A 16093-nucleotide genomic window follows, 5' to 3' on the forward strand; every position below is an offset into this window, starting at 1 on the left:
CCAGGACTTGACTAGGTACTCGGATGCTGCCAGGACCAGGACTTGACTTGGTACTCGGATGCCGCCAGGACCAGGACTTGACTGGGTACTCGGATGCTGCCAGGGTCAGGACTTGACTTGGTACTCGGATGCCGCCAGGGCCAGGACTTGACTTGGAGCCTCCAGGTAGGGGCGAGCTCTTGACTCGGCCCGAGAACAGTAGACAGTGGTTCTTGATTCCCTCCGGCGGGTTAACTGATGGACCCACCTCGGTGAGGAAACTTTGCAGGCTCGCTTTGGCGAGGTAACTTGACAGGGTTGTTCCGGTGAGGAAAAGCGAATTACCGGCACTCGCTTCGGGCGGAGACTAGGCTTGCTCTGGCCAGATGACATTGACACGCCGTACCTTTGGTGACTTTGCAGACGCTCCCGCGCCGTACGGCTGAAAGCCGAAGACTATAAGCTACCGGTTCAGCTGAGTGTTAGCTATCTCTAATCACCAAAGCCAAGGGACACGGGAAAACAGGGAATCAACGGTCTGGATCGTAACATAAACAAGGTAAATTTAAAGGGACCCCAATCCGGACCATGATAATGGAGCATTGTCACAGGAAAGCAATATTCATCAACAGAGACTCCCATCACCTAGGACAGCTCTCTTCTCGCTGCTACAATCAGAAAGTAGATACCGGAGCCTCAGGACACACACCACCAGGTTTAGGAACAGTTATTACCCCTTAACCATCAGGAGCTTGAACAAAAGGGGATAACTTCACCCAGCTTCACTTGTCCCATCACTAAACTATTCCTACAATGGATGGACTCACTTTCAAGGACTCTTCATCTCATTTTCTCAAAATTTATTGCTAATTTATTTATTATTGTTGTTTCCTATCTTGTATTTGCTCAGTTTGTTGTCTTCTGCACTCTGGTTGAACACTCTAGTTGGATGATCTTTCATTGATTCTGTTATTGTTACTATTAAATATACCCCAAGAAAATTAATATCAGGGTCGTATATGGTGACATCTATGTACTTTGATAATAAAATTTACTTTGAACTTTGATCCATACTGGGGCCTCTTTTTTGTGCTGACTAAATCAGGTGCGGGTAGCCGACAGGTCTCAAATCCTGGATGAGATAGGGAGTTGTCTATCCCAGCATGTGAAGACAGACTCCGGTGGATTGAGCGGACGAGACTAATGGAAGGTCCAACAGTCAAGAAGGCGGTCTCTGCAAGCGTCGTGGAACGTGTAGAGCAGGACAAAACACAGAAGACTTCCTGGTCATCCACTGTGCCTAGTCCCTTCTCCAGCCATCTCGACTCTGTCTTGCCACTGGATCCAGATGGGAATTGGGAAGAGACAGTGAGGCTAATGCTGCGCAACTCTCCCTCACTTAAATCCAAATTACGCACTAGTTTCGACACCATCGTAATGGTGTTGAGGTCCTCATCGACATTGATGGACGAACGCACACATAAATGAAGAAAGTGTCAATGTGTGGGTTAGTAAGCTTCAAGATGATATGAAGATTGGTAGTATTTTGGACAGTGAGGAAGTCTGGCAAAGGATATAATGGGATATACTGTAGAGCATTGGAGATTTGGGCAGAGAAATGGCAGATGCAGTTTAACCTGGCCAAAGTGAAATGCAAAGGGTCAGTACACTGTTAATGGCAAGGCCCATAATATTGTTTATGTGCCAAAGGATCTTGGGGTCCAAGTCTGTAGCTCCCTGAAAATGCCTACATACACTCAGTGACCACTTTATTCAGTGTACCTGTACCTAGTAAAGTGGCCACTCAGTGCATGCTCTTGGCCGTTTGCTGCTGAAGCCCATCCACTTCAAGGTTCGATGTGTTGTGCATTCAAAGATGTTCTTCTGCGCACCTCTGTTGTAGCACATGTCTATTGAGTTACTATTGTTCTTCTGTTGGCTTGAATCAGTCTGACCATCCTCCTCTGATCTCTCTAATTAACAAGGCAGTTTTGCCCACAGAACTGCCATATTTTTTGGGTTTTGCACCATTCTTTGTAAATTCTAAAGACAATTGTGCATGAAACTCCCTGGAGTTCAGCAGTTTCTGAGATACTCAAACTACCCCTTGTGATATCAACAAACATTCCATGGTCAAAATCACTTAGATCACATTTCTCCTCCACCTTGATGTTTGTCCTGAATAACAAGTGAACCTCTTGTCCTTACCTACCACCCCACGAGCCTCTTCATCCAACACAAAATTCTCTGCAACTTCCACCATCTCCAAAGGGTTCCTACCACCAAGTTTATCTTTATCTTCCCCCCCCCCCATGCTTTCACTCCCTCTGTGATTCCCTTGTCGATTTGTCCCTCCTGGCACTAAATCCTTGCAAATGGCTTAAATGCTACCTGCCTCACCTCGATTCAGGGCGCCAGGCGGTCCTTCCAGGAGAGCAACACTTCACCTTCGAATCTGATGGTGTCATCCATTGTTTCCAGTGCTCCCGATGTGGCCTCCAAATCATTAGTGAGATCCACCGTAAATTGGGGCCACTTCATCAAGCACCTCCACACTATCTGCCACAACTGCCACAAGTGGGACTTCCTGGTGGTCAAACACTTTAATTCAGATTCCCATTCCTGTTCCAGCATGTCAACCCATGGCCTCTTCTTGTGCCAAGATGAGACCACCCTTAGGGTGGAGGAGCTACACCATAAGTCCATAAGACATAGGAGCAGAATTAGGCCATTTGGCCCATCAAGCCTGCTCTGCTATTCAATCATGGCTGATCCTTTATTCCCCTTCTCAGCCTCACTCCTTTGCCTACTCCCTGTAATCATGTCCGATCAAGAACCTATCAAGTTCTGCCTTAAGTATACCCAATGATTGGTCTCCAGAGCTCTCAAGGTAATAAATTCCACAAATTCACCACCCTCTGGCCAAAGAAATTTCTCTGCATCAATGTTTTGAGTGGACACCCCACTATCCTGAGGCTCTATTCCCCCCATAGGAAACATCCTTTTCGCATCTACTCTGTCTAGGCCCTTCGACATTCAAAAGGTTTCAATGAGAATCCCCCTCCCATCCTTCTAAATTCCAGCGAGTACAGACCCAGAGCCATCAATCATTTCTCGTATGATAAACCTTTTATTCCCACAATCATCCTTGTGAACCTCCTCTGAACCCTTTCCAATGCCAGCACATCTTTTCTTAGATGAGGAGCCCAAAACTGTTCACAATTCTCAAGGTGAGGCCTGACCAGTACCTTTTAAAGCCTCAGCAACACATCCCTGCTCTTGTATTCTAGACCTCCTGAAAAGAATACTAACATTGCATTTGCCTTCCTCACCACTGACTCAACCTGCAAGTTAACCTTTAGGGTGTTCTGCACAAGAACTCCAAGTCCCTTTGCATCTCAGATGTTTGGATTTTCTCCCATTTAGAAAATAGCCTGCATATTTATTTCTATTATCAAATTGCATAAACACGCATCTTCCAACATTGTATTTCATTTGCCGCTTTCTTGCTCATTCTCCTAATCTAAGTTTTTCTGCAGCCTACGTGTTTCTTCAACACAACCTGCCTCTCCACCAACCTTCATATTATCTGCAAACTTGGCAACAAAGCCACCTATTCTGTCATCTAAATCATTTATATACAGCATAAAAAGAAGCAGTCCCAACACCAACCCGTGCAGAACACCACCAGTCACTGGCAGCCAACCAAACAAGGATTCTTTTATTCCCACTCGCTGTTGTCTTACCAACCAGCCAATGCTCTAACCATACCAGTAACTTTCCTGTAATACCATGGGCTCCTAACTTGGTAAGCAGCCTCATGTGTGGCACCTTGTCAAAGGCCTTCTGAAAATCCAAAATCATTAAGAGGAAAAAGATGAATCATAAAAGCAAGCTAGGAAACAATATCAAAGTGGATAGTAAAACTTTTTCAAGTATGTATAAATAAAAGAGAGGTGAGAATGGACCCAATGCATCCTCTTTATCTATCCTACTCATAATCTCCTCAAAGAATTCCAACAGGTTCATCAGGTAAGATTTTCCCTAAAGGAAACTACGCTGACTTTGTACTATCTTGTCCTGTGTCACCAAGTCCACCATCACCTCATCCTTAACAATTGACTCCAACATCTTCCCAACCACTGTGATTAGGCTAACTGGCCCATAATTTCCTTTCTGCTGCCTTCCTCCTTTCTTAAAGAGTGGAGTGACATTTGCAATTTTCCAGTCCTTTGGCATAATGCCAGAGTCCAATGATTTTTGAAAGATACAGTAATTGCTAATGCCACCACAAACTTTATCTCTGTCAGAACCCTAGGGTGCAGTTCATCTGGTCTGGGTGACTTATATACCCTTAGGTCTTTCAGGGTTTTGAGCATCTTCTCCCTTGTCATAGTAACTGCATTCACTTCTCTTCCCTCAACATCTGGTACACTGCTAGTGTCTTCCACAGTGAAGACTGATACAAAATACTCATTTATTTCATCTGTCATTGCTTTGTACCCCGTTATCATTTCTCTGACTTCATTTTCTAGTAGTCCTGTATCCACTCTCATCTCTCTTTTATTTATACGTACTCGAAAAAGTTTTACTATCCACTTTGATGTTGTTTGCTAGCTTGCTTTTACGTTTCATCTTTTCCCTCTTAATGATTTCTTTAGTTGCTCTGTTTAAGTTTTTAAAAGCTTTCCAATCCTCTACCTTCCTGCTAACTTTTGTTTGTTGTATGTCCTCTCTTTTGCTTTTACAATAGCTCTGACTTCTCTTGTTAGTCATGGTCGTACTATTTTGCTATTTGAATATTTCTTCATTTTTGGAATACATCTATCCTGCACCTTCCTCAATTTCCCCAGAAACTCACACCATTGCTGCTCTACTGACATTCCTGCCAGTATCACCTTCCAATTTACTTTGACCAACTCCTCTCTCATACCACTGTAATTTCCTTTACTCCACTGCCATGTCACACTTTACTTTCTCCCTATCAAATTTCAAGTTGACCTCAAGCATATTGTGATCACTGTCCCCTAAGGGTTCTTTTACCTTAAGCTCCCCAATCACCTCCAGTTCATTGCATAGCACCTAATTCAGTATAGCTGATTCCTTAGTAGGGTCAACGACAAACTGCTCTAAAAAGCCATCTCTTAGGCATTCAACAAACTCAGTCTTTTGAGATCTATTTCTAACCTAATTTTCCCAATGGACCTGCATGTTAAAATCTCCCGTGACTATCATTACATTGCCCTTTTGACACACCTTTCCTATTTCCCGTGGTAATCTGAGGTCCACATCTCAGCTTCTGTTGGGAGGCTTGTAAATAATTGCTATCAGGGTCTTTTTACCCTTGCAGTTTCTTAACTCAACCCACAAGGATTCAACATCTTCCAGTCCAATGTCACATCTTCCTACAGATTTGATGCCATTCTTCACCAGCAGAGCCACTCTACCCCCTTTGCCTACCTTCCTATTTCTCCAATACGTGTAACCCTGGACATTCAGCTCCCAAGTCAACCATCCTTCAGCCATGATTCCGTGATGGTCACAACATCATACATGACAATCTGTAATAGTGCAACAAGATCATCCACCTTATCTCTTATACTCTGTGTGTTGAGATATATCACTTTGAGTGCTGTATTTGCTACTCTTTTTGATTCTGCATCCCTAAAACACTGAAACATGCCCTGCTAGCTGCAATTTCATTCTATCATCTGCCTGCCCTTCCCGACAGTCTGACTGTGCACTATCTTTGCTTTTTCATTCTCCATCCTACCTGAGTCCCTTCACTCTGGTTCCCACCCCACTGCCAAGTTAGTATGCCTCTCATGTGAGATGTGGCAGTCTTGGGGGAACTCCCCTCTCCCACAGAGTCACATCTGCCAGAAGTGCATACGGCTGGGCGATCTGGAAGACCGTGTAAGGAATCTGGAGCAGCAGCTAGATGACCTTCGACTCATAGGGGAGCATGAGGCAGTCATAGATGAGAGCTACAGGGAGGTAGTCACACCTAGGCTGTCGGAAGCAGGTCGCTGGGTGACAGTCAGAGGGGCGAAAGCGAGGGTGAGCAGACAGGTAGTGCAGAGCACCCCTGTAGCCATTCCCTAAATAATAAGTTTACCGTCCTGGATATTGTTGGCGGGGTTGACCGACCACGTGTGAGCCATGGTGGCAGGGCCTCTGGCACTGAGTCTGACCCTGTGGTGCAGAAGGGTGGGACGGAGAAGAGGAGAGCTGTCGTCATTGGAGACTCTATAGTCAGGGGAGCAGACAGGAGATTTTGTGGACGTGAGAAGGACACCCGCCTGGTTTGTTGCCTCCCGGGTGCCAGGGTCCGAGATGTCTCTGACCGGGTGCACGACATCCTAGTATGAGAGGGAAAGCAACCAGAAGTCGTGATACATGTTGGGACCAACGACATAAGCAGGAAGAGGGATGAGGTCCTGAAGTGTGAGTTTCGGGAACTAGGCAGAAGGCTGAAGAACAGGACCTCAAGGGTGGCGTTCTCAGGATTGCTGCCAGTGCTACGTGACAGTGATGGTAAGAATTGGAGGAGATGGCAGTTGAATGCGTGGCTGACGAGTTGGTGCAGGGAGCAGGGTTTTAGATTTTTAGATCATTGGGATCTCTTCTGGGGAAGGTGGGACCTGTACAGATTGGATGGGTTGCACCTGAACTCGAAGGGGAGCAATATCCTTGCAGGTAGGTTTGCTAGCATGGTTCGGGAGGGTTTAAACTAATTTGCGAGGAGGATGGGACCCAGAGCGATAGAGCAGTGAAAGAAGTGCATGGAGTAAAGCCAGATCTAACATACAGAGAGGCTTTGAGGAAAGAGAAGCAGAATAAACGGTGTAAAGACAGTAAGGTAGAAGGGCTGAAATGTGTGTACCTCAATGCAAGAAGCATCAGGACTAAAGGTGATGAACTGAGAGCTTGGATACATACATGGAATTATGATGTAGTGGCCGTTACAGAGACTTGGCTGGCACCAGGGCAGGAATGGATTCTCAATATTCCTGTATTTCAGTGCTTTAAAAGGGATAGAGAGGGCGGAAAAAGGGGAGGAGGGGTGGCATTACTGGTTAGGGGTACTATTACAGCTACAGAAAGGGTGGGTAATGTAGCAGGATCCTCTTTTGAGTCAATATGGGTGGAAGTCAGGAACAGGAAGGGAGCAGTTACTCTACTGGGGGTATCCTATAGGCCCCCTGGTAGCAGCAGAGATACAGAGGAGCAGATTGGGAGGCAGATTTTGGAAAGGTGCAAAAATAACAGGGTTGTTATCATGGGTGACTTTAACTTCCCAAATATTGATTGGCACCTGATTAGTTCCAAGGGTTTAGATGGGGCAGAGTTTGTTAAGGGTGTCCAGGATGGATTCCTGTCACAGTATGTGGACAGGCCGACCAGGGGAATACCATAGTAGATCTAGTACTAGGTACTGAACCGGGTCAGGCCACAGACCTCTCAGTGGGTGAGCATCTGGGGGGCAGTGACCACCGCTCCCTGGTCTTTAGCATTATCATGGAAAAGGATAGAATCAGAGAGGACAGGAAAATTTTTAATTGGGGAAAGGCAAATTATGAGGCTATAAGGCTAGAACTTACGGGTGTGAATTGGGATGATGTTTTTGCAGGGAAATGTACTATGGATATGTGGTCGATGTTTAGAGATCTCTTGCAGGATGTTAGCGATAAATTTTTCCCGGTGAGGAAGATAAAGAATGGTAGGGTGAAGGAACCATGGGTGACAATTGAGGTGGAAAATCTAGTCAGGTGGAAGAAGGCAGCATACATGAGGTTTAGGAAGCAAGGATCAGATGGGTCTATTGAGGAATATAGGGAAGTAAGAAAGGAGCTTAAGAAGGGGCTGAGAAGAGCAAGAAGGGGGCATGAGAAGGCCTTGGCGAGTAGGGTAAAGGAAAACCCCAAGGCATTCTTCAATTATGTGAAGAAAAAAAGGATGACAGGAGTGAAGGTAGGACCGATTAGAGATAAAGGTGGGAAGATGTGCCTGGAGGCTGTGGAAGTGAGCAAGGTCCTCAATGAATACTTCTCTTCGGTATTCACCAATGAGAGGGAACTTGATGATGGTGAGGACAATATGAGCGAGGTTGATGTTCTGGAGCATGTTGATATTAAGGAAGAGGAGGTGTTGGAGTTGTTAAAATACATTAGGACAGATAAGTCCCAGTGGCCTGACGGAATATTCCCCAGGCTGCTCCAGGAGGTGAGGGAAGAGATTGCTGAGCCTCTGGCTAGGATCTTTTTGTCCTTGTTGTCCACGGGAATGGTACCGGAGGATTGGAGGGAGGCGAATATTGTCCCCTTGTTCAAAAAAGGTAGCAAGGATAGTCCGGGTAATTATAGACCAGTGAGCCTTACATCTGTGGTGGGAAAGCTGTTGGAAAAGATTCTTAGAGGTAGGATCTATAGGCATTTAGAGAATCATGGTCTGATCAGGGACAGTCAGCATGGCTTTGTGAAGGGCAGATCGTGTCTAACAAGCCTGATAGAGTTCTTTGAGGAGGTGACCAGGCATCTCGATAAGGGTAGTGCAGTGGATGTGATCTATATGGCTTTTAGTAAGGCATTTGACAAGATTCCACACGGTAGGCTTATTCAGAAAATTAGAAGGCATGGGATCCAGGGAAGTTTGGCCAGGTGGATTCAGAATTGGCTTGGCTGCAGAAGGCAGAGGGTGGTGGTGGAGGGAGTACATTCAGATTGGAGGATTGTGACTAATGGTGTCCCACAAGGATCTGTTCTGGGGCCTCTACTTTTCGTGATTTTTATTAACGACCTGGATGTGGGGGTAGAAGGGTGGGTTGGCAAGTTGGCAGATGACACAAAGATTGGTGGTGTTGTAGATAGTGTAGAGGATTGTCAAAGATTGCAGAGAGACATTGATAGGATGCAGAAGTGGGCTGAGAAGTGGCAGATGGAGTTCAACCCAGAGAAGTGTGAGGTGGTACACTTTGGAAGGACAAACTCCAAGGCAGAGTACAAAGTAAATGGCAGGATACTTGGTAGTGTGGAGGAGCAGAGGGATCTCGGGGTACATGTCCACAGATCCCTGAAAGTTACCTCACAGGTGGATAGGGTAGCTAAGAAAGCTTATGGGGTGTTAGCTTTCATAAGTCGAGGGATAGAGTTTAAGAGTCGCGATGTAATGATGCAGCTCTATAAAACTCTGGTTAGGCCACACTTGGAGTATTGTGTCCAGTTCTGGTTGCCTCACTATAGGAAGGATGTGGAAGCATTGGAAAGGGTACAGAGGAAATTTACCAGGATGCTGCCTGGTTTAGAAAGTATGCATTATGATCAGAGATTAAGGGAGCTAGGGCTTTACTCTTTGGAGAGAAGGAGGATGAGAGGAGACATGATAGAGGTGTACAAGATAATAAGAGGAATAGATAGAGTGGATAGCCAGCGCCTCTTCCCCAGGGCACCACTGCTCAATACAAGAGGACATGGCTTTAAGGTAAGGGGTAGGAAGTTGAAGGGGGATATTAGAGGAAGGTTTTTTACTCAGAGAGTGGTTGGTGCGTGGAATGCACTGCCTGAGTCAGTGGTGGAGGCAGATACACTAGTGAAGTTAAAGAGACTACTAGACAGGTATATGGAGGAATTTAAGGTGGGGGCTTATATGGGAGGCAGGGTTTGAGGGTCGGCACAACATTGTGGGCCGAAGGGCCTGTTCTGTGCTGTACTATTCTATATTCTATGTTCTATGTATATTCTGTCGGGATATCCTCCACCCTGATGGCTTGAATATTGATTTCTTCTTCTGGTAACCATCCCCCCTGCCAACACCTCCTCTATTCTCCACTCTGATCTTTTACCTCTTCTTACTTGCCTATTACTTCCCTCTGGGTTCCCTCCTCCTTCCCTTTCTCCAATGGTCCACTCTCCTCTCCTACCAGATCCTTTCTTCTCCAGCCCTTGATCTTTCCCACCCTCCTGGCTTCACCTATCACCCTCGAGCTAACCTCTTTCCCCTTCCCCCACCTTTTTATTCTGGCATCTTCCCCCTTCCTTCTCAGTCCTGAGGAAAGTTCTTGGCCCAAAACATCGACTATTTACTCATTTCCATCGATGCTGCATGACCTGCTGAGTTCCTCCAGCATTCTGTCTGAGGTTCTGCTGGTGGTGTGGAGGCAAATCCACCTTTGTTAGAAATTCCCATTTAAGATCCAAATGTAAAAGTCTCTAAGAAACCTTATTGTTTCATGCAGGAATACTATGACAAAGGAGACTACATCATCCAGCAAGGTGAGGAAGGAAGTACATTTTTCATCTTGGCAAAGGGAAAGGTAAAGTATCCTATGTTGCTCAATGAACTTCATTGGAAATGATATCCTATTACTGTATTTTAAACCTACTCTCCACAAGCTGCAGTATAACCTATCTGATAACCCCAGACTCTTTAATTACTGTTCTGTAGGTCATGGTCGGTAGGCAATTCAAAAATCAATGAGTGGAAAAAAAATCATTCATTAAAACCAGAAAGGGAAAAGGATGCAGACATTAACAGACAGAATTAATAGCCAAGATTGCAAATCCCAAATTACTGAAATGCCATTCTCAAACATTCTACCGTATATTCTTGCACTTGAACAATTCACTTTACTGAATTAAATCTGTGCTGGTAAGGGGGTTTCGATTTTTATGTTACTGCGAAGGCTAATTAAAATGGCGTTTTTGTTATGTTAATCTGGGGAATGCGGCTTTGTTGTGCTTTAACGCTGAGAAAGTTTGCGCTAGCAGCTTATTGTGGTTTAGAGGGTGATAAGAGGGTGCTATTAACCAATTGGGATAGTTGTTATGGTTTTGGTGTATTTGAAGATACTGTATGCGCGGGGTTTTGGGGAGAAGGCGGGAGAGCGAGACAGAGAATGGACCAGGTGCTGTGAGTCCACTAACGGGGTTGGACCCCGGGCGGGACGTTCGGCGAGGAGACGGAGACGGACTCGTGTGGAGCGTCTGGTCGACCACCGTTGTTGGTCCCAGGCGGCGGGTCGAGGTGGTCCGAGGGTTCGCAGGGTGAAGAAGAAGGTCCTTGAGCTCCAACGGTTTTTGTGCACAAAGAGATTGAACTTTGATAAGTGTGGCGCCTTTTATTTTCCTTTTATATTTTATTCTCTTTTAATTATATAGTTCCAGTAATATCTATAAACTGTAAATCATTTAATTGTATCTGGTGTATTGTCTGTTATTTGGGCGGGGTGGGGTACATCACACAGCATCCACACAAACAAGTTATCCAGTTTGGCGAGGCCGAGGCTGTTTCCCTAGACGACAGCGAGCCGAGCGACCCTAAGGGTGGCCAGGGGCGCTGCATGTAGTTCTTCCTTGAAATCTTAATCTGTTTTATGATTCTGATATTGAGGAATTTGCTGTTATTAAATGGTTATATGTTTGAAGTAAAATTCAAGTTGAATCATTTTTCCAGGCATTACAATTATTTGCAGCCTTTAATATACTTAAAAGAACCTAATGGTTCAAATGCTGATTTTTCAGCATGCAATTAGGGAAAATATCCTTGTCAGAAACATCCTCTGTGAATCACTTTATCCCTGCAGTGTGGGACCTGGTCACTACTTTTTAAGTAAAGGAATCCTTGGATGATGTATTCTGTGACTCTAAACAAAAAAAAATGTAATTACTTACAGATGAACACTGTTCGATGTAAGTAGTAATAAAATTCCATATTTTGCCTACTTGAAACAATTTCCCATGGGGAATATTGGCACATTGGCCTTCAGTAGGTCGGACAAACAAACCATCAGAATTTTCAATCTCATCAAGTTTAAGGTAACCTTTACGGTACTTTGTTCTCACTGGCTTCAGTGCAGAGCAGGATGCGTAACAGGCTGCTGAGGTTGGATGTTCTAATATAACCTTAGTAAATAATTTAACTGAAATGCTTACATTGCAGTATGCTTTTAAGCAATGTCACAGGAGATCCACCTACAAATTCAAATGCTGCCCTGTGTGGGCTTGGTTGTAGGAACAGAGCTTACATGGGGAGTGTGGACCTACTTCCTCAATACTTAAGAGATCTGAATCTACTTAGCAACTGAGGAACCCAGTAGAAAACAGCCCTTCGAAAAAGGGCATTCTTTCTTAAGGCGAGTTAATATTTTTCCTTCTTGGTTCCATTCTTGTCCACACAGGTGCTCACCTTTGTAGACCAATGCTCGATCAGTTGTTAGATGTGTAGGGCGGCTATATGCATTCCATTTCCCCATCTGGGGGCAAATATGTGTCCCCTGTAGAAGCTTTCAGCTTGTGGGAAATCACAGAGGCTTTGCAATCATTTCTTGGTCCAGTCTGCATTTTGTTTGTACTGTGTCTTGAAGTTGTTAATTGGAAAACGCAAATAAACTTATTGTAAAAATTCTAGGCTATAATTAACAATGGTCAATACCAGAAGGCATCAGATTAAGGTGAATAGAGAAAAGCTTGGGGGAGACATCTGAGGTAGGTTTTTTTTTAACACAGAGTGATAGTGTCTGAAATGCACTGCTGGGGCTGGTCGTAGAGGTTGATACAATAGGGATATTTTAAAGACAGGAATATGTATTTTGAAAAATGGAGGGTTATGGGCTGTGTAGGAGGGAAGGGTTAGATAGATCGTGTAGTGGGTTTATATAGGTTGAAGTGCTCATACTGTGCTGTACTGTACCATTTTCTATGTTCTATGTTCTAATGTAGATATTTTATAAAAAGTATTTAAGTCAATATCTGAGGTCTGAGGCCTCCAGTGGTCAGAGTTGACCACTGCGCCCTAGACGTAGACATTGCGCCCTAGCTGTCTAGATATACTAGCCTGGGCAGGATGATATGGAGAGCAAGCTGATGCCCGTGTAGCAAGCTCCCCCTCTCCACACATCAGATTAACCCAAAAGAACCGGAGAGCCCGATGCAGTATGGTACCAGCAGTATCACAGGAGTTGCCAGTCAGCATTGAACTCAATGTAGGGCTGCCTTTGACCCCAGATTTTTCATTTGGGGCTTACTCCTGAAGTCTTCCTCGTGAGTGGGTATAGCTGCAAGGCAGTGAAGGTTTGAGATCAGAGGTTTCCTTTCCCTAGATGAGCTGCCAACCATGGCTGATGAGCCTCATCTACCCAAAATGACTGGTTTTAAGGTGCCAATAACTCACCCTTGTCCCTTCTCCCGTCAGTAGGAATGGTTCTTCTGGGCTTAGTAGCTAAGCCACACATGAAGGCGAGATAAGTAACAGAAGGATTGTTGCCAAAACCACTGAGTATTTTTAGTATAATGGCGCATGGCCTTTGTAACTAAACAGAAGTTGGTTTTTCTTCCTAATGACAATATTAGAGTCATACAAAAACATTCTAAGCAATCTTAGAATATCCACTGATGGTAATTGCTGTACCATCAAGAATTTTATCACAGTGAGAATCTAAATCCTCCAAAAAAATACAATGGACTATCTTCCTACAACAAGCATTTGAAATTTCAAATAATTAAATGGGGGAGAAAATTCCATACAGTGAATAATTCCCTGTTTTTCTAACCTTAAATATTGTGGTCTCATGGATACTAAGTTACTCTTTAAGTAATAATTGCCCTTTTCGGGATGAAATTGATTCTGACAAATGGATTGCCTACTTTCAGGTTACATTGACAGCTGTTAGTACTCAGGCAATATATAAGTGCACTGCTATTCCTGCTAATAAATTGACTTTGTGCAGCAACTCTTCAAGGAGATATAAGTCAGCAGCTGCGACTTCTGTTATAATTCACCATTCCCTTAATATGTCTTAAGTATTCTCCAATGTAGCTAAACTGAAGATCTTCTTGAGGTATTGGACACAAAGTGTATCCTAACAAATATATCAAAATTATTTTCCCATCATAGAGTGAATTGAGACCTGTCTTCTAAGTGTCTGTAGCTATAGGCCACTTTTACCTCAAGGTGAATTGGATCTCACAGGTGGAAAGAAAGTTGAACATCAGATGATCAGGGTGATTAACGTAGGAAGCATTCCTGCTCCAGCTCCTCCAAATCACCCACATACAATGCACTACCCCCTAGATCTGGCTCCTCTCACCGTTGTTCATCAGCTTTCCATACAATCGGCAAATCCCGGCCCTTAATGTACTAAATTAAAAGTCGAATTGAACTGGAGGTCAGAAAGATAACATATTTCTTATACACTGACCTACCTCTCTTAAATTGGCGGTTTGGAGATGTTTGTTTTTATCCCCTCGCTTACATGCGAGTCTTTAAAATTATATGTCTCTGAAAAGTTGTTTAATTCTGATTCTATAAATGCAATGTACTTATTTTGCTAAATTTCATCACCATTCTTTTTGATCCTAGGTTAAAGTCACTCAGAACACAGAACTCCATCTGGAACCACGAACGATCAAAGTCCTGCAGAGAGGAGATTACTTTGGGGAAAAAGCTCTGGTTAGGTTAGTTTAATCCAAACACAGCGGGCGTGTTTGCCTGTTGTCACTAGCACTCAATGTGGGCAAGAATATCAGTCAATGGTCATGCTCACTTCCACAGACGCGGGCATGTTGATTTCAGGAGGACCTAATGGACTACAGCCCATCGCCCTGTAAAGGCAAGCATCTCTTCCAACTATTTTAAATCCGAGAAAGACCCTCGAGTAGACTTCAGCCTTATATCTTAGCAGCAAGATGAAAGTCAATCCCACTATTTTCAACAAAAGCGTGCTTTGAAGTAAGATAATAGCTAATAGAATGATTTTGGTGCTAACTTTGTATGAATTATTTGTATGGGTGTTTTAGACAGAAAAAATAAACCTTGCAATGCTAGGCAGATCAAAGAGTAGTATTTGGATTACTTCTTTCATTATTGGGATTACTTTTTCTGGTTGCTGTAATCTTCACTATTTGGAACAAGTTCAGTCCCATCTGCCAGTTGAAACTGAACATGTAAGTTAGACCAGACTGTTTCATTGACTTGCTTGGGTGTTGCTGGAAAGTAACTTAATGAGATTTTCATTTGCTCAACTCGGCAAGAACATCCACTCAAAATTTGCTGGCATCTATTTGCCCATATCAGTTTGTCTTTTTAAATGCTTTTCTCTATTTCCTTTGGTGCCTCAGTATCCTACATTGGGTACCAGAATTACTGGCATCCATTCTCAGATATACAATAGCTCCATGTGACAATTATGTTCCGTATACAGTTTTAGTGAGCAATCATTGGTACAGTTTTTCCACTCATTTTTATTTACAGTAGGATCTAATACAAGCATGAGTTAAAGTGGCCTTCTGATGTAACATTAGAGTTCACAACCTTCCCAGCCCAAGCAGGCCTGGGTACAGATTGACTGAGATTTCCCTTGTGAAATACTTGCCTAAACTTGGGCATTTTTTGGTATACTAAATGGCTTGCATTTAACACTAATGCTAGATTAGAAAACAAAAATATAATTGTGTAATGGGGTCATTGTTTGTTTAGGAAATTGTAACTTAGTCATGATTTTATCACTGTAAGAGACATCCTTCATGTTTCATGATCATTGATGTTTGCAATGCTTGTAATAGCTTAGACATTTGTGCACTAAGCCCAGGAAATGGGTCAGATGTAAAGGGATCTTTCTGCAGCAGTTTAAAGCTGCAAATGAGCCAGTGCGTGACAGCAATGATCAGGCTAGGGATCATCCTGGGGCTGAGATCAAACCGCACCTGACCGTTGGTGGTGATATTTTTAGTACAACAAAATTCTCAGAGAAACCAGTGGATGTTGGTTATGCTTTCCCTTTCAATCCCAACTGATTTTCTATTTTGAGCACATGTACTCAAATGTTTTGAGTAAATTATAGAAGTTGTAGGGATTGTCAGATGAAATCTGCGTTAGGATGAAGCACAGTATGAAGTGCAGGGTACAATTCCCTCATGACGAATGGGTCCACCAGAAATAGGTGCAAATGCATTTTTGTACACATTTGAAACTTAAACAGTTACAAATGGATCCAAAGGCCTGAACAGTTTAGATATGGCAAAGTTATTTCCCATGGTCACGGCTTCAGGATTGAAGGACGTCCTTTTAGAACAGAGATGCGGAGAAATTACTTTACTCAGAGGATGGTAATTCTGTAGAA

The 16093-nt window shown here is 43.7% G+C and overlaps 1 protein-coding gene across 1 annotated transcript in view; it reads left to right on the plus strand.

The window, feature by feature from the left end:
* The window catches only part of prkg2 (protein kinase cGMP-dependent 2), a 133840-nt gene that overhangs the window by 47506 nt on the left and 70241 nt on the right, over nt 1-16093 (plus strand). The window contains exons 6-7 of the mRNA XM_072251903.1: nt 10214-10291; nt 14335-14429. Of these exons, the coding sequence (XP_072108004.1) occupies nt 10214-10291; nt 14335-14429 (173 nt within the window). The remainder of the gene's footprint in view (nt 1-10213; nt 10292-14334; nt 14430-16093) is intronic.

The sequence above is a fragment of the Mobula birostris genome, chromosome 3, assembly GCF_030028105.1.
Source record: "Mobula birostris isolate sMobBir1 chromosome 3, sMobBir1.hap1, whole genome shotgun sequence".
In the NCBI taxonomy this organism is placed as follows: domain Eukaryota; kingdom Metazoa; phylum Chordata; class Chondrichthyes; order Myliobatiformes; family Myliobatidae; genus Mobula; species Mobula birostris.